We start from the raw sequence: 20,223 nt of genomic DNA, 5'->3' as shown, positions 1-20,223 counted from the left end.
AGCGTCAAATGGCCAATAAACAAGGCTTCAACTGTGCCGGCTGCTTCTTTACAAAAAATATATTTATATACTTTATATGTATATATTTTTTGGCAATTAACTGACGTGTGTTTATTTTTAATTTGTTAAACAAAAGTTGAAAATGTATTTTTGATAATAATTACATAGACAAGTTGGCCAAGCAGTCAGGCAATAAAAGGTCAAACTGCAATGTCTGGGCCCGGCTTGGCCGACTTGGCCGTCTTGACCGACTTGTTATGGCCAAGTGCGAGTTGCCAGGCCACAAGCCGCATAGAAAAATTGAAAAAGATTTAACAATTCATAAATAATATGTAGAAAATGTTTGCTCGCTGACATTTTGAAGTGCAAAGCGGCGAAAATTTCGCAAGAATGATGCAGCTGCTCGGCCAGACATTCGCCCGACTGGCCGGTTGGCCGGTTGGCTGATTGGCCGGCCGGCTGCCCGCCTGCCTGTCTTCCGGCTTAGCTTTGACCTTAAACGGCTGATAAATATCAAGAAGCCAACCTGTAATTAACAACACAAAAAAATCGACAGAAGATGTCTACGGCAGCAACAATTGCGCAATCTTTGGATTGGTCAAATATAGTTGACGCTCTGAAGACTCTCGGCTATTTTATGGACTCTTAATTAGTCCCACCGAATAGTCGGTACCATAAAATGTGCGTACAACTCCGGCCATAGTCTTAATTATTGACTGCGGTGTGTTGTCTTAAATATTTCAGACATTTTGTCTTAACTGAAGATTGGCTAACAGCCGCATTCTTGGCATGATACATCACACAGTGGGATAAAAGTAAAACAATATTACGCATATAAATCTTAAAATTGCAAATTACTACATTTAATTTTAATTTCGTTTTAAGCTTTGCTTAGAATTAAAGATTTTAGGTAATACTGCAATATTGTAACCACAGTGCAAACAGAAGACTTAAGGCACAAACTTGCTATTGCCCAACTTGGCGACAGAAATTGGTCACTCGCTATTGCTCTAGTTGTTGTTGGTGCTGCTGCTGCTGCTGTTGTTGTTGTTGTTGTTGCACTCTAGGCTTGTTTAATTATGGCCCAGTCTGAGGCACAGCACACAAATTGGCACAACTCTTGGCACGCACTATTTGTTGTTGCTGTTGCTGCGGCTCAATTACATAAAAAGTTACAGAAACGTTGCCGCCGATAGCCCTGCCCCCAACCCTCTGGCATTTGAAGCTGTGGAGCGCAAAATAAAAATAAAATACGGCAAAAGCCACACCATTTCAAATGGGCAGCAGCTACGACCATTAAGTTACACCATGGGTGGGGCAGTTGAAAGGGAAACGGGGCAACGGAATCGCCCCAATTTGGCCAAGGCACCTTGCAAAGTAAACAAAATACCAAAAGACAATCGTTTTGGCGTTTGTTGTACTGTTGAAATACAATATACTATATAAAATAAAACCGAATGAATGTGTGTCTTATATATAGACGCAGACTGAAAGAATATACTTAGGAAATTAAGGTAACATTTGCCAATTATAATGTAATAAGCTTCTACTTATTGTCATATGTAAGCACATTTAACATTGAATTTGTCGACATTCAAAATATTCGCTCGGCTGCCCCTCGATCAACACAATAATCCCAGGCAAATGAGATATCGTCTGACGAAAACAATATTCATGGCTAATTAGACGCACTCTCTGGCCTGAAGCCTTTTGGCCAACATCGTTGGGCGTTTATTAAACAAATGTGTGTGGCAATTAGTTGCGCAAATATCCAAATTGATGACAATAAATTTGACGCTTGGCGCCTGTTAATTGTTTAATACAATTACAAAGTGCATCGCACTGTGGCAAAGTGCGTTGAAATTTATCAAAAATGAATCGAGTTCAAGGACAAACGCACAACAAGACGTCAATCAACATCAACATCAACACTGGCCAACAAAGCGCAATCATAATTTTTCTGCTAGCCAGCCTTAAATGTTTACAGCCAACAAATGGCCTGTGCCATTTGCTGATAAATAAAGCATTTTGGGGCCAACTGCAAATATATATATATGTATATATATACAACCTAGCTTGATTAATGCTAATTGCGCCAAATGTCAGGCAACAGCTGCCCACCAGTTTTTGTTTAAACAAATTACCTAAAAGGTCGTGCAGCAGATGCAGCCTGTAGACTGCTCCAAGCGGGTTTTAGTCTTATATATCCGTTAGTCTGTCAATTAACAGCCTCATAAACATTTTAGATTATCTTTTCAATTTTAGACATCATTTTTCCATCCAAAGAAAAATGTAAAAGAATGCTTACTCTTGATTAAAAACGTTTTAAGAATTTGTTTGAAAATAAGTTTAAATTCGTTTGCATTTTTAGAGTTTCACTTAATCCTTTACCACGAATATTTCACATTTACGGGCGGAATTTTCCATAACCAGCTTCTACTATGCAATTGCTTCAAATGGAAAAGTCGGCTACCTTGCCGTTGGCACTTGGGCTGTGCGTTGATTAGTCAGTCTGTCAGTCGGTCTGTGAGTCAATCAGTTAGTACACACAGTTTCCCTTTTATAGATAAGTTACTCATAAAAGCCGAAATAAAGTTGTTCAGATAATACACGAAGTACATGACATTTATTATTACATAACGCGATTTCTCAAATAACATTATGGAGCTCTTCCTTTTTTTTGACTGGCATTCGAAGACTCCGCCTTATGCCTCTAGCGCCGCTTCATTGTGTTGCCCTTTGCATTCACTTTGACATTTCCAGAGGCAACGTTAAAGATCAAAATGGATGTGCAGCGAGTATTTATGCCATTTGATCAAATAGACACAAGCACAACAGTAAATAGCAGCAAGAGAATCAACAACGAGCCCAATTATTAGGTAGCTGAGGCGACAGCACGTTGCCATTTTGGACACGGGTCTCGGCGTTTTGGGCAACTCTATTAGATACGCGCACATCAGCAGCATCAGCAGCAGCATCATTAAGAAGCCCCAAGTGTTTTGGCAGCAAACTAGTTTTTAGTTGGCTTGCGAGCTTCTTCATCGTCACCTTCTTAACAAATTGTTTACTTGGTGCTTGCTGTTTCAGCCTTGATATTTACACAGAGTTGAACGTGTCTCTGCCTCACAATTTCTATGTGTATTTAAATATCGCGCATACTTATAGACAAACTGGCCACTGCTTTGATTTGCATCAGATGCGGCATCAACGTGTTAAAATCAGTAAAATTTATGTTATTTGCTCTTTTGGGCTGCCGACAGGCGTCGCGTTCGTTGCCTAAGTCTTTCGATTTGACATTCACAGAGACTAGAGAAGCGTCTGCAATAAAATACATTGCCATTAATGCGACGACATTTACAACTTATTCGCTTTTATGGCAGTATCTTCTAAAACATTATACACTATTATTTTTATTACAATTTTCTTAATTCTATAAATTTTTTGAGACCCAGCGTAACTTGAACTTTTTTAAAAACCTACAAAAAAGTTTTTATATATGTATGAGAAAACTTCTTACGCCGTGGCAAATCCAATCAATAATTAAAACAGTTTGCTCTGTACATTTTTTTATTTTCAATTTTGTAAAACAGTGTTATTTCGTTTTGCATCGCATGTAAAACATTTGCATCTAATGAGTTGAGTAATTCAAGCCACACGTCATATTTCCTACATGAAGCTATTCATTTTCGTCGAAACTAATACATAAATTCGCAATTTCACCATCAACACATCATATCACATTTTGGCCAATGCAAATTGAGTTGCTCAAGTCTTTCGAGTTTGGTCAGTTGCCCACTTGCCCACTTGCCGCCTGCCGACTGCCGCCTGCTGTAACTAAACTGAGACAAAACTGATCCGACATAACGACAAACTTGAGGCATGAAATAGCACCCAAAGCTGTGGCTGCAGCTGCTATGAAGATCAGCTGCTGGCGATCTTTACGCATGGCACACAGCACAAAGGATTGGCCGCGCTCCATTTAACAAACTTTTCAATTATGCGCCACACATAAAAGCACACTTGTATTATTTAATCAATTTGGGGCAGTTGCCACTATTTCCTCATGAAAAATGATTTTTAATTGCCCCAAAGCCGGGGGGACTGGAGTAGCCTGATAACAACGCCCGTACTGGCGGGTGCCTAATGGCATATTGCATTTTAATAATACTCCGTATCTGTTACGTGAGTATCCAGCACAGATACCATAAGGCGATTAACAGCCTGTGAATGCAGTTTTCACGCCTCCATTTACCAATTGACTGGCGTGAATTTTAACTGCATAGATTGATTGCTTAATTGAAATTAAGCAACTCTTGATTAACTTTTACTATTTGTATTTACTATCGCTTACTAAGCTTAATTTGCGTACTGTCCGAATTCTGGGCAAATTCTTAAATTGCAACAGCCTTGGGAGACCTTCACTTTGGCTAAGTAAGTGCAAGGATAACTGCAGCCACAGTTGAGTTGACTTGTCTTGATTTTTACTTCATCTGACATTGACATGCAACTTCATTAAGCGTCTGGCTGCCTCTCTGTCAGTCTGCACCCTCACCTCCTTGCCCGCCCCGCACCGTCAATGCTACTGTCATGCGAAGTTATTGGAGCGGCAACTTTAAAGCGCACTTTGACTTGCCCCGTTCGCATTGAACTTGTTGGCAGCAGCCAACGCATAATGGCCACACAACAACACACATACACACGCACACACACCTGTACATATGTGTGCAACAAATTATGCCAAAATCTATGCAGAGTGCGTTAAGCATCTAGCAGATACATTTTGCCAAACAAGCGAGTGAGCAAATTAATTTTGATTGCTTTTGATTGCATTCGGCTTAGAACGTCAAGCGGCGAGTGTGGGCCAAATTCTTGTTCTTAAACCACTGGCCATAATCTGACCATGGGCGGGGCCTGCTGCTGTTTTATAAATATTCATTGATCGCTGCAGTTGCAGATACACACACATAGACACACACATGCATTATCGCTGCCCGAAGGTGGGCTCTGTTCTTATACACTTCTAGAGGGTAGTGTAGTTTTCTAGCATAGAAAATGACATTCCCAAGCATTATCAACAGCCAGATGCTGTCACCATGCATGTCCATCCATCTAGTTGCACAATGTATCTTGCTTATGAGCAAAACCTTATTCATGTCGGAGTACTATATCAAAGAAAGAATCGCTTGGAAATTGAGTTTTTGCATGGAAAACTTTGCTGTTCTTAACTTTGCATTTTTCAGTTATCTCCTCACATGTCCACAAGTCAGCAAGGGTATTTAATGTTCGGCATGCCGCATTTTCTTGGTTGTTTTCTCTAGTTTTTTTTTTTAACGAGCTGCTTTATGTAAACAAACTGTTAACACTGTTGGGGCTGTGGCAGTTCTGCGCCTTAGTATGTTTGTCTTTTCATGTTCTTATTGTTATTATTGTTGTTTTTGGTGTTTTTTTTTTTGTTTGCCGCTGCTTTAGTTTATGGCTCCATGCAGTCGCATTGAACAGTGATCTTAAGCGCCGATTAGATTCAACCTTGACCAAGATGATAACAAAAAAACTACCACAAAAAAAAAAAACCAATGGACAAAACTGAAACCAGAATTATAATGAACATACACCTCACGAGTTCATTTTATGCCTTGTAAAAACAAAACCGTAATAAAAATCGTATGTAAAAGTTATAAAAACTCAGGGGGGCGGCATTGGATATCGACCCAATATCCATAACCAATACACATTCCATTAATCTTTACATCAATTAGTCGTGCACTTAAGGCTCGAAACATAAATTTTTATTTTTATTTAATGTCCTAATGCTGATTTCGATAAAAATATCTTTGAAAATAACAGAATAGATCCGAACTTTGCTGTTAAAGTTGATCTAGAATATAAATGTACTTTTCGGAATCGGAAATGTCTCCTTCATGCGTTCTACATTTCGTCACAAAGTTTTAATACCTTTTTCACGGGTATAAAAAGTGAAACACTTTTGTTTCTTTCATCTCTGCTGCACTTAAGCCCCCGTCTTCGGGGCAATTGTCTTACTGTCTGCGCTCTTTAAAGCGGATATCGAACGTTATCAGTGAAGCAATCTTAGAGATCTTAAATAGTAACTTTAGGCTTTAAATGATTATCACTTTAATATTTTTCAAAAAAAAAAAACCAATGTAAATAATAAAAATTTTAAGAAACAAGGTTTTTGCTTAAAACTCTGCCTTATTTTTGGTTAATTTACATATTTCAATTTGCATTTTGATGGTGCATCAAACATCTTACAAGAATATGTTCGTTAACCAAATAACATTTAAAAATATTCTTATGTGGAATTTTTAAATGATTTTTGTATACAATTTTGGAACCTTGCGCTGTTGAAGATCAAAACTATAAACTTGTTTTTCAATGAAATGTTAAACAGAATCCATTATATATTTATTATAGATGAGTCAAGCTAAGTATTTAATAAAGATCCTAATCAGAAGGCAAAAATTTCCAACATGGGAGTATTTTATTTGTCCTTTCGACAAACTAAGCGCCATTTCATAACTAATTTTGTCAATGACGTCTACAGATAAAAGGTGTAAAAAAAGTACTTAAATAGATACAAGTAACTGAAAAAAAGAGGCAAATAAAAGCAATTAAAGAGAGTAAAGAATTTTCTGTGGCGTCATATTCCTTGGCTATAGCAAATGCTGCACGCAAAGGCAACAGTTTCAACAATCAAAGTTGGCTCCGCTGGCGTCTAATGTTCGTGTCATGAATTTGCACAAATTATGCTAATTCCCAAAATTACAAGCCGCAAAATATTATTTTTTTTTTTGATTTGTCGATTTGTTTTGTGGTTGTGTCCGACAGTTGGCTGCCAGTTTTCAATATTTGCACACTGGACGCTGATGCTTTTGGGCTATTGTCAGGCACAAGCGCGGGGGAAAAAAAACACTAAAAACAAATATCAGGAGGTGCTAATTCGGATTGTAAGTTAATTTTCAATGGCTGTTTGTGTGTTTAGTTCGGTGAACTCAGTCTGATGTGATGCAATGCGGAGATGGGTGGCATGCCAAATATCTTTAAAATATTTTTCAAATATCTTTAAAATGCTGCTGATGTGCGAAATTAAAAAGCAATTAACCGTCTTAATAAGCGTACAATGGCCGACAATGCCAAATGCCAAATATCATTATCATCGCATCCCAAATTCATCACAGTATTGACAATTGATTTTTATCGGTGAGGCGTGGCTTGGCTCGGTTGGTTTTGGCCTCAATGGATAGAGGTTAGCTCGGGCGTATCCGCAGGTGCCACTTTGGTGGCTTGTCCAACTGATAGACGCAGAGACAGACAAACAGACTGGCTGACAATTCGACAGAGTTGGTGTGTGAAAGGCTGAGTGCGCTCCAACCAGGCCTGGGATTGCGTTCAAACTGTTTGGAGCCATGTAATAAATAACGGCGCCTGTCTCCAGTCGGCAACAGGCAACAAACAACAAGATATAACAATCATGTTGTGGGTGATTACATAAACTAGACAGCCGGACAACTTTATTTCAGGCCCGGCACCCAGCACCGGGCACCCAAATGCACCCGCAAATGCTGCGTGATTTGAAAGCAATTTGCTGTTTTCCTTGTTGCAAACTGATATTTACATTTATCAAAATATAATTAACTAAGTAGTACGTGCTGCCAACAGCTAGCGAAAAACGCACTGGCTTAAATGTATGCTCACTTAATTAGGAAAATAGGCTCTGGGCATTGCTCTCAAAGCCAATTTCAACACTCGCACAAATAAATCGCTTAGTAATTTATTAATTGCACTCTCGCATAAACAGCTAGCAAGACATTTTTCGAAATTAACAGCTTGTTGCATTTTAAAAATTACATAATAGTCGTCGAGCTGCCCAAAGAACTCCATGCCAACAAACCCAAATAAATGAATGAGAGCTAAATAAATTTGCAAAACTAAAATAAATAAATAAAAATGATCATGGCACACGCCCAAAACGCCTCAGCTCAGGTTTTGCTAGCCAGACAAATATGTTGTTGCAACTGCCACACTTTGCAGTTGTTGTTGTTGTTGTTGTTGTTGCTGCTGAAAAGGCGGAACACATGCATATGCAGCATGTTGCTTAAAAAAATTAAAATAAAATAAAATATGAGCAAAAGATGGCGATCTGGTTGCGCACGCCGAAAAAATTACACACATTCGCAAGCATTTTGACAACTCTAGTACTCAGAATACTTTGGAGCAAGCACGATTGCTCAAGTTGGGAGTGCCCGACTAGTAGATATCCTAGAAGTCTAGACTAGACTAGAAGATATCCTTCTATACAAACACACATGTACTTACGCAAGCTATCCGATCAATTTGATATTTTCAGCCCAATTATGGCATATGGCAAATATAAGTTAAATAAACATGCCCCAAAATCGATTTATCCCAATTATAAATTGTAGACGAAGCTCGTTCTGTTCATGCATAGAAGAATATATATCTAAAATTTTCTAGGACAGGTTTCCGAGCTCGACCTGGCTCGTCGTCCTTTTATGAGCCAGAGATGCCTGTTAAATACATTATACCCTTCCATACCCTTCTTCAATGGGTTCAGTTTCAGAGTGGCAGTCGACAATTAACAGTAATTTATTTACAATTTTTGCTTTTATTTATGTTTTTATTCGCTCAGCTTGATGGCCCTTTATGGCATTCACCTGTTCGCTCTCGAAACCTGCTCTCAAGTTGAATGTCAATTCCAATGGCTTGTCTGACACATTTATCATACGCACCGTAAGCCGTTATCTTGTTGAGAAGTGAAAAAAAAAAAAAAAAAACAGAAATGCATTTAAATGTCGCAAGCGCAAACATCTCTCATAATTCAAATGCCCAGCGGCACAGACGACTCTGACTCCGACTCCGACTCCGACTGCGACTCGGCAGCTGGGCCACATTTGTGATTGGATTCAATTGGCGAAACGCACTTTGCAATTTTGCAATTCAATAGGCGACGCGTCGGCATTGAAGTCGACTCCAAGCCGTAGTCAAAGTCGTACTCGTAGTCTTAGTCGCAGTCGTAGTCCAAGTCGAAGCCGTTTCGTGGCATGTCATCAATGGCAATTTGTTGCCGTTGCGTTGCTTGCAATTTGCTTTATGGCACTAAAATATTGTTGTTTTTCCATTTGGCAGACGTTTTGTGCGAGGACATTGAACTCTGGCGTTTCCTTTGGCATTTAAGCACTGCCCAGACCGCACAGTCAGGTTCTTGGCACAAATATTTGCGCTTAACTTTTGGTTAATGCATCAATCAATATCTATTGCGTCTTATAATAGACTTATGACAAATCTATTTAGCTACATATAAATCAAGTTTAATCATTGCAAATGACTCAGCGACGACTCAGAGCAGAGCCCCAATTCAGATTCAAGTCACATTTCCGTTTTGCTCGCCCCGAGCTATGTTCGTGTTTCGGCCACATTAATAATACAAGCTTTAAAGTAAGTGCTATAATTTATATTTAATATTTTAATTATAGCATAGAATTGCCAGAGCACGGCGGGGCGTTCTCGAGTGGGTGTCTCCCCTTCGGCCCCCACAGTCCGTGCTGATTTCTATTGGCAGCCCGCCACGCGTTTAGCTTGATGAATCGAAATTTTCAATTGGCACAAATGAAACTATTTGCTAAATAGATTGCTTTTAATTAGCTAACCTTTGCCAAGGTCTTTTCAACTATTTTATTTTCAATTTCTTGTACACTTTTTTTTCTGTAGTTAATTATTGCAATTACAGAGGCGATAAAAACTGTGGCTCAACAACATAAAGAAAAAATATAAACCGCCCAAGATACATTCTTATCTAGATCAAATGATTTGCATAAATTGTGCAGCTATGCAAATTGCAGCTAATTTTTATGATCGCTGCGCCAAGCTTGCCAACTCATTCATACGACTCAAAGCTATATTAAAAATAAGTAGATTTATTTTACCAATACAGCAAATTAGTAATTCTACACAGCTTTTGTGCACCTGTAAGACACTGTCGATTCATGTTCAAAAGAAATATGGAAGACATCAATAATTTATTTAATATATAAAAAAAACTACAACTATGTTATATGTTATATATAATCAAAAACCAACACGTTCCTTTAAAGTAACTGACTGACTCTGCAAGAGCAAATACAGATTATATGGTAATCATAAGATATTACTATCACTAATATGTTAAAATCAATGCTTCAACCGGTTCAAGCCCGAAATTCAATTCACATTTATTACGAACCCAACCTTGAACCAGAACACTTTCCAAAAGATAAAAGAAACAACAATAATATTAACAAACCTTAATATGATATAACAAAATTTTTAGGTAGATTCAACTAATATATTTTTACTTACAATATTAAGAAAATATGACACGTAAAGATTTGAATCAGACCTAAGATTGAATCATAAATCTGTTAATCTAAATTGGCAATTAACAGATTATGGTTAACAGTCATGTTTTAACAGGCTTATGTTAAGTTAAGCACCACACTGATTTAGCCGAACTTACATTCTCACAATTTCATACACATAATTTACTGCATGCCATATTTTAAGTATTGAAACTTCCTCATTTGTGGCCCAAATACTCAACTCAACTCAATTTTTCTTCATTTGAAATGTTTTACAGGAGGGCAGCATTGGTCACGATCTGGTCATTAAACCTTTGCCACATGAGCTAAGTCCCAACAAGGAGCAGGCCCATCACATTGTCTACAAACGTGCGGCATCGGGCACTGATGATCAACTAAGTGATTTCGGTAGGTATACAACATTTCAATCTTGACATATAACCCAGAAAAAGATGCTTGTATTACATAGAGTCTGTAACGCTGATTAGCGCTACATCCATCTATTATGCCTTTGTCTTTCACCAAAAGTCCACCTTGGCCTGACATTGAGCCCCTGTCATGGGTAGCATATCATTCTTCATTTGTTCCGCGCTAATCGGCATCTGTATCGGCAGCGTGCGCGCATCTTAAATAATGGGCACATTGAACTAGAAACCATCTCTAAGCTCTAAGCATAAATCTGCCCGTCTCCGAGCCAGTCAGTCAGGCGAGAGAGATCGACGTGCACATGATTAGCATTTCCTGTTCGCTTTGCGGCTCTTAGCGTGAGTTCAATGTGAGGCTTGAACTTTCGATGTCGCCGTCGTTGCCGTACACGATGTTGTCCTTCGCCGGATGCATTTACCTTTGCGGTTGGCCGGTGGCGCCAAAATACCACGCGTTAATTTAGTTGCACTATAAACACGGTTATTTTATGGATGGTATTTCGGCATTTACACGATTTTCGGCTAGCCCGGCACGTAAGCAAAAACGATTTTGCAATATCTTTTTTTTTTGGGGGTTGCCTTATAATGAGCGAAAAATTATATTAAGTACAGTTAAATGGGCAGCTACCTGACTTGCTTGGCAATAATTAAGCGATTGCATTTCATTTCATTGTGATTCATTCGTCATCCTTCTCTTTGCCCATTGCAGCCTTCATGGAGCCAGACGATCTGTTGGCCAGTGAAAAACTTGAACGTCTGCAGCGCCGTCAGCGTCGAAGCCGCCGCAGCAGCGGTAATAGCCCCGACTTTGAGGATCTCAATGACGAGGACGAGGGCAGCCTGGACACAGAGGCAGACCCGGCTGAACCGCATACGTCTGAGTCGCGCTTGCGCTCCAGACGCCAGGCCCCGTACGTCATCTATCCCGAGGTCTTGGTGATTGTCGACTACGATGGCTATCGTCTCCATGGCGGAGACAACCTGCAGGTGCGTACCACAACCCAAGGGGCTCAGCCCATGAAGTTGTCATTGGCATTTATCCAGACAGCCGGCCGGACAAATTAAATTGCCAAAAAACTATACACTCCCAGCCGAGTCTGGAGATTTGTAAAAGTTGTTTTGGCGATTTTCGAGTCAGATAGAAGGGAACGTGTCTACGTACACACAGAAGACAAGGCGCACATAATAATTGGGCCTTATGCACAGCAAAAAGCCAAATAGAATAAACATTTAATTAAGCGCAGGTAATTGTCTGTGCGTACCTGCACGAAAGGCGCCCACAAAGATTCAAATATGATTTTAGATTGGAAAACTGAGTTCATATAAATTGTAAAGAGTGGCTCGATGAAGTGTCATAACTCACGTTTTCTTGATGTTATCATTTTTTTGAGCTTTGTATACTCAGAACTCATTCAAAATGGGGGTATGATAATTTTGGGAACATGTACGTAACGGGCAGAATAAAGCATCTTGGATGCAACAAAAATTAACTTAATTTATATATTCTCGTATATTAAAAACGATTTTTGAGCGAAATCGGAGTAGCTGGAGACATCAAGCTTGGTATCAGAAGAATATACACACAGGAAAGTTCGCATGTTAATAATGGCGCTAGGCTTAGGGTATCTCCTAGTCGAGCATTTCCAGCGCTCTTACTGGTTTCAATTTGGCCAGAATTATTTTGTTTCTCTCAATCTACTCAGTTGTGCATTTGTTGTCTATTTAGCTACAGTTCTTAGCCCCACCGACACACCTGCTTTGTATGCATATCACTCAGTGAAGATTAATGGGGCTGCCTGCCATTTGGGTGCGATCTTCTTGTTGCCGTAAGCGGCTTAGATGAAAGATGAAGCCTGCGACAGCGACAACTGCAGCTGCGGTTGTTTCTGACGAATGTGGGCAAAGCAGATAACCATCAGGAAGATCCACTATTGGGCGTATAAATAAGCATGATACTTAATTCTTAAAATCTTTTTTTTTTCTCTCTTGTGCAGGTTAAACGTTACTTCATCTCATTCTGGAATGGTGTCGATTTGCGCTATCGCCTACTGAAGGGACCCAGAATACGCATCAGCATTGCTGGCATTATTATCTCACGCGTAAGTACTAAATCCATCCACAAGCATTACGCAATCCCGTAGACGGCTGCTTAACTTTCACTTAACTAATTGAGTTTGCGAAGTCAACTTTGACCCTCAGAGCCAAAAGGGGCATTGCAATTGGAGCAGATGACGGCCGCAGGCAACCAAAAAATTTATCACGATTTCGTTGCCAATCGTACTGAAAATGGGAGAGGGTTAGAGGAAGAGAATAAAGAAACAGCAACAACATGCAACGTATGCGCTGCAAATTCGATTCATTAGAAAAAAATGTGAGCAATCAATTTGGGCATTTGTTTGGGCCATAAACAAAGCAAAGCTACAAATTATAACAAGTTTTTTTAGAAGCAAATACTCGTGCAGGCAGCACGAAAGAAGAAAAAACAAACACACGTTACTAAATGCCCAAGGAATTAGCAAAGTTTGCAGCACGCAAACAAAAGACTCAGGCAACGAACTTGCCAAAGTTGTCAGACCCAAATAGAAATGTCGACCGGCAGCAATCGAGAAAATCAAAGCACATTTAACCGGCTCTCATATCCACATATTTGCGCAATCCATCATGGTTAGCTTAGTCACAGCGAGGTCTTAGATCCTTCATCAGGCAACATGGCAGCTTCTTCAGTCACTGTGCAATGGCCGTTGCATAACCAGACCAGACCATAAAACACACTCTGACAACATTATTACATCGACCGTTTGACTTTCTCACACAAGTCTCAGCGCGCCGGTCGCACAGTTCAGGAAGCCATTTGTCGCAGCCGGCAGAGGGAAGAGTCTGGCAACGGACTATCCATGCATACGTATGTGTACCCGAACGGGAAAGTGGTAAATTGGCGCAGTTTTTCCATTGGCACTGCCACCTGCACCACCGCAAACTGATTGCACTCTCAGTTGCAGCAGGCAGCGGCCCACACGTCCACGGCTTACCCTAAGTACGTCAATTGGTTGTGGCCGACGCGACACACACGTAAACAAAAAAAATTGTTTTAGACAGCATAAATAATGCAGCAGCAGACTCTGCAAAATGTTGTTGTTGTCGTCGCTGCTGCGTTGGTCGCAGTTATATAATTTAATGGGCCGCGTCGGCAGCTTAGCTGATGTTTAGATTTTTGGCCAATTTCATACAGCGACTTCCTCTTCTGTGTCGCTGCCGTAAAGCCAGCCCAAGCAAGTACAGATACATGTATACGTATCTGATAGATACAGATACGCCGGCTGCATCCGTCGCTAAACGCTGGCGAGCAGCACATTTTTTTTTTGCCGCTAATTAATGTTGAAATATATTTCGCTAGCCATAAACAACAAATCCAAATGCGAATTTATGACACCAAATTCTAACATGTTCGAGCTGCGACTTCGGCTCCGACTCAGAGTCGGGGCCAAGTAATTACTCAGAATTTGCAAAGGGGCTACAAATTATACGATATTGCATATCCGATAAGCCGATGAAGTCTGTTTGCAAATATGCAACCGCTTAATGGAATTGAAACAAAGTCACGCATTATATTTGTAGAAGGAGGCGGGAGGAGAGGAGACGGATACGGCAGCAATCATATCGAGCAATAATAAATTTTTTTGACATATTAAGTATAACATGCGATAAATGTTTCAATTCGGAATTAATATACCCCTCTCAGCTTGGGTTACCCAACAACAAATTGTACGGCCCAAAATGTTGCTAACTTTCTCAAATAACCATTAATTTAAAGTACTTCAAATTAATGTTCTCCCAACTAAAGCTTTATGGTTGGACATATGATGCAAGCGGAGCTCTAGTTCCAGGTCAGCTCTATTAATCATCTGGCCAGTACTTTGAATACCCTAGTGAGGGGTCATTTGGTTTTGTCAGACATTTTCAGCCGATTAAATTATATATAAATTCTCAATTTGGATTAAGAGCCGCATCGACTGAGTATGTCCTTGTGTCCGGTTGTTGGTTTCTAGGCAAACTAGTCGGAGTCGTTCGGGTCAAACCTTTATATCACATAGCTACAATGGGAATCACCTTTCACAAAATTTGTTCTTGTAAGAATACCAATTTGCTGATCAATGAACATCTTTTCTATGAACATGTTTTTTAATATATCGTCAACTTATTCCGCATTTCCTATAAGATTTCGCTTGTGCAGGGTGGTTATATTTCGGTGTGACAATGATATCTGTTCTTTCCTGTTTTCATTTCATTTGTGGGCAATCATAATAAGTCGTTGCTTCAGATTTATAAAGCCAACACTGTCTCAAAGGCTGAATGCGATAATTAAATGAATTGGCGTGGGCAGCTGACGCTGTGCTGGGCTACCGTTGAGCATAGTCGACCGAATGAACTTTTATCTGTGACATTTAATTAACATTTTAATTAATTGCGGGCAACTTTCCGTTAGAATTGAGTTACACCTGCCCAGTCAGCCGCCGCGACCCCGCAAAACGAGCCGCCTATCGGCAACATATCGCCATGCGTACAGCCAGGCGACAGCCGACAACCGACAGCTGTACAAGTGTCGAACGTTGCGCTTGCGCCACAAACATTTTTCAATGCGGCAGCGCAACGTTGCGTATACGCAATTTATTATGTGCGTGTCGCTGTATTCAGGCAACCACAACAACAACAACAAAATAGTGTAAATCAGTATATATACATGCGTGTGTGTGTGTGTGTGCACATTTAATATAGCAGCAAATTGTAATTTGAGAGCCGTATACTAACTGGCCTGCACTCGATTAGAATTTCAGTTTAGCCATAAATTGAAGTTTGATGCATTATTAAGTTGGCAACTGGAAACTAGGTTGGCAGTCACCAAAGCATTTAAGCGCCAACTTATTGTTGTCTCTCTCTCCCACCTCTCTCTCTCTCTCTTTTAATTGGGGGGCGGCGAGGGGTTCTCATTTGCAGTGTTTGAGCAGAGAACGCCTTTAGATTTATTTGCACAGCCTTGCGAATATTTTGAGTTACGCGCTTTGTCAGTTTCATGTTTTTAATATAATTTATTATTTGATTTCGTTTATTTTTCTATTTGTCTGAGCGTTTTGTTGCAGCAAGCATCGATTAATTGCGCAAATTTAAACAACACAAACATTTTGCACAACGCCGCCTTAAGTAATTCTGCTGGTTATTTGTCAGCGACTGATTAATTTATGTGAACATAAAATGAAATAAATGGCCATCAGGCTAAACTATTAACTCCTTTCAACATTCGGGTCAAGTATTATAACTTTTCGAGAGGCCTTCAACAAACGCAATTGTCAATGTATTGAAATCAGAAGAAAGTATTTCGTAAACAAATTTTTGATCTGATTTCGAGCTCAGTTAAGAATTTTTCGTGACTGACTTATGTCGAGCACATGTGCGGCTGCCAATCAACAATCTCCAGTCAGGCTTATCTGGTTGGATTTATCAATTGCCACGGAAATGTCAAGTAATGTATATTGCCACACCCAGACCAGATCCAGACCCAAAAATAACACACACACACACACACACACACAGACACAAACACATTCAGAGAATTATTTTTGAGGCTCATATTTGCGAATGTCATAACAAATTCCTTGCTAACGAAGTTTCAAATTCAAGTAGCTGCCAGGCCTCGACCAGGTGTTGGCCCCAGGGCAAATTGTATATACTAAAATATGCATCTGGTATAGACATATGTCACGAAAGCAGCAACTGGAAAGCAAAGTGCTTATCGTCGTCGCAGTTGTCGCCACAGCCAGTAGCTGGAACTGCAAGTGCCAGAAATATATAAATTGCAATGCAGCTACAGCGAAAAAGGAAAAGTATGCCCCAGAGGCCTGACCCAAAGGCGAAATACAAAATAAAATTATAAACCGAACGCGACAGCGCCGTGGGTGGTGTCCGAAAGTGGCCACTGACTGTCGCCCAATTCCATTCCTAAAACCCACTGACTGTGTGGGCGCAGCCGCTATCCAAGAGTCAAGCCGTATGTCATTGCGGTGGAAGTAGGAGTTGCAATTGAAGCTGGAAACGGAGCCCGAGCCAGAGCCAGAGCCGGAGCTGGAACTGATGCAATGGCTCTGGCTCTGGAGTTGGGTGGGTGGGTTGTTGAACTCGCTGCCAGTTGCATAGTTCGTTGCGCGTTTCGAAATTATAGATATATATGTATAAGCAACTAGCGGTCGCTTTGACAGTTTTGCCAAGATTTATGCGCCCTGTAAATTAAATTAAAATATTAAGTCCAAGAGCCGCAAGACTTTACATTTAATTACGCACAAAGCGAACATTGCAACATTTTGAGGCAGCCAAAAAATAAACAAAACAAAATAAAAACTACATCCATTTTTGGGAAAGGCAAACCGGTCTCCCAGTTGCCAGCCTGGTTACATTTTAGGTACTATTCGTACTCGCACTCGTTCATGCCAAGCTATTAATGTGAGACACCCCAAAACGCGCAACGGATCGTATGTGTAATATTTCTGTTTCTGCTCACACAAATTAGATTACTTGACAAATGACTATTTTTTAATCGGACAGGCTGTATAATATATATTCACATATTTTGTAAATGCAAAATGCGACATTTTCCATGCATAACTTGCATTGTGTAACTCCCATAGGTCAGGTCATCCATTAAGCTATTGAGTTTCTATCAGCGCTAGCCTCAAGGAATTTATCAAGCCATATAAGTAACAGAACAGATGGAATATTAACAATAAGAAAAATTAAATTACCAACGGATTGCTGCTATGACAGCATATAGCAACATATAGTAAACCGATGTTGTTAATATTTTAGAGGTAGACGAGCTTAATAAAAAGATACAGAAAGTATACCATATACAAGTCCAAGGTTACCTTAATTGTTCTTAGGGGAGTCGTGTTAATGGAGTATTACTTGAATCTAAGGAACATTGTAAGGCATATCATCAAGTCGATCATAGCTTTTTCTGTTATCGATCGCGTGAGCGGTATTCCCTTTTTCATTCAATAATATTAAAGAAAATGATTTTCGATTGAACCCGATAAAACGCAGCCTGCACCTTAGTTCACACTGCAATGCAGCAGCAAAGCTTTAAAACATTTTGTGGAGGTAATCGACATACTAATCCACCAAATAGTAGATAGTTGCGCGCTGTGCATTAGCTGCCCCCATGTCAACTCAGGTGCTCATAAACGTTGGGCCGTCAAAGATGCGCATCCACTTAAGCTTGGAATGCCCAGCGTAAGAGGCGTCTATCAGCTGTTGAATACCACATAAGCTGCACTTGTACAATTGAACCGATGTTAGGTATAATTTGGAGTATAATTCGGTACAATTCCGTAATTCCCAGCAGCAATTGAAGTCGCGCGTTGCCTTTCCCAAAGTTGTTAGCCAAGGTCGCAGTCGGAACATTTAAAATTCTTGATAGTTTTTTCTGAGACGAAAATTAACAAATATTTTCAAGCTTGACTTGGAGACGTGCGCGCACTAACAATTGATCAATATGTCGAATTGTCAATTATTTAGTGTGTTTGCCAAGTCGCCCAATGTGAGAATTACTCGACTTCGACAAAGTCGAGCTGTACGAGTATAGATCGAGCCGCATAACTATGCCACTTGGCGGCATTTAAATCTGTTGCTTTTGTGATTGTTGCCCTGCGGCAGCAATTGCCAAATTTGATAACCAAATCGAATTTCGATCAAACATTGACTTCCTTATTGACTAAATAGCTAAGGCATAGCTCATATGGATAATAGATTTATTTTGACTGCAGTTCATAAACGTCGATAATACACATATTATAAACAATCTTAAGGTCTATATAAACCATATCGTTATTCTGAACGTTGTGAGTGGTGCCATATATCAAATGCCTTGGCGCGACACTCGACGACCAAGCGCAGTCACAATGTATTCAAGTATCTTATAGATACATTTCGAACTTCAATTGGCAAATGACTGCAAATCAAAAGTCTCTCCAGCTGACTGAAATGCTACGTATCTCTGAAAGCAGTGACACTTAACTTACTTTTATCACCTGCACTTTGGGGCCTGTCGAACGGGTTCTATATGAGATTACGGCAAGGTATTAACATATTGATTAGCCTAGGGCCGGACATGATTGACAATTGTGTTATAATAATTTATGTAGCTGTCACGTCAACTGAACACACAGATACACAAACACAAACACCGCCCCTTAGTCACGATAATTGTTGCATGTGCAACACAAAGAGAGAGGGAGAGAGTTGAAAAGCTGCCTTAAGATGCAACTGCAGCTGCTGCGGCAGCAGCAGACATCAATTATATAACGCACAATTGCAACTAGTTTTATGGTCTAACAAGAGGCAGAGAGACCTGAAAAAATATACGCCACACGACTTTGACTTTGCGAGTCGGCACTTGCCACAACCGAAAACCATGCGACACCATTTCCATTACCATTCACAGTTCGCAGTGGCATCATCGCGTCTAACAATGGGATCTATTCACTTTTTGTGATATATTTTTATTTTTTATTATTTTCGATGGGCTTAAATTTATTATTTCTACAACTATTTTCGAATATTGTACACAACCTTATATTATATTTGCTATATTTTTTTTCTTTGCTTTGGAAGCATAAAAGTTGATTTTTGAAATAGTTGTCGGCCAATAGGGCCCACTGTGCCTCGTTGATTTTATCAGATCAGCCTCATCGCAGTCGGCATGGCACGTTTTTCACGTTCACTTGTTTCCGTTTGGCTTACAAATTCCGCCATACTCTATTTAAAAGTGCCCCCTCCCTCGGCACCCTCTGCCACCTTGTGGCAAGTCAAAACCGCTTGCAACTTTGCTCCTGCCTACGCTAAAGTGTCGGACACATTTAGCGCTGAGTGGGCCATAAATTTTGTGATTTCCCATTTGTTTGTTGCCTCTTGTCAAATGCTAAGCCGATTGCACAATACGTGGACCTAATCGTTGACATTTTCTACTGATGTATGAAGACGTCGGGAAACAATTAATTTATGCAATTTCTTTTGCTTGCTTCCTCATTAAAGTCGCGACATCTTCGTAAAAAAATATGAAGCGGCGTGCTGAGGCGCCATAAGGAAACGAGAAGTAGGACAATCTACTGAAAACTTAAAGTTTCATATGAAAGGGTTTACTTAATTACTAGAGCGATCGGACGAAACTTGAAACTTAATGCTAATTCTTAGCCCCAGAATTCTTTCCAACCAGGATTCTTGTGGAATTTTCCACAAGAGCATAACATACCTTCAGTTAAAATTTCAACCTGTTACTGCTTGGACTCATCAGTCAGTCATTCAATCAGTCAATGTAATAAATTTATGTATCTATAATTAACTATATATATAAATGAATGCCACACGGATTCCCAGTGTAA

General features: G+C 39.9%; 1 protein-coding gene across 11 annotated transcripts in view; it reads left to right on the top strand.

Annotated features, from left to right (window-relative positions):
• sona (sol narae) overlaps positions 1-20,223 on the top strand; it is a 55,299-nt gene that overhangs the window by 26,716 nt on the left and 8,360 nt on the right. For all 11 annotated transcript variants that reach the window (XM_070210313.1, XM_015174348.3, XM_070210311.1 and 8 more), the window contains exons 5-7: positions 10,652-10,781; positions 11,508-11,785; positions 12,793-12,897. In XM_070210313.1, the coding sequence (XP_070066414.1) occupies positions 10,652-10,781; positions 11,508-11,785; positions 12,793-12,897 (513 nt within the window). The remainder of the gene's footprint in view (positions 1-10,651; positions 10,782-11,507; positions 11,786-12,792; positions 12,898-20,223) is intronic.

Source organism: Drosophila virilis, chromosome 5 (assembly GCF_030788295.1).
Source record: "Drosophila virilis strain 15010-1051.87 chromosome 5, Dvir_AGI_RSII-ME, whole genome shotgun sequence".
Classification (NCBI taxonomy): domain Eukaryota; kingdom Metazoa; phylum Arthropoda; class Insecta; order Diptera; family Drosophilidae; genus Drosophila; species Drosophila virilis.
The sequence above is the reverse complement of the archived record's forward strand: the minus strand, read 5'-3'. Positions and strand labels throughout refer to the sequence as shown.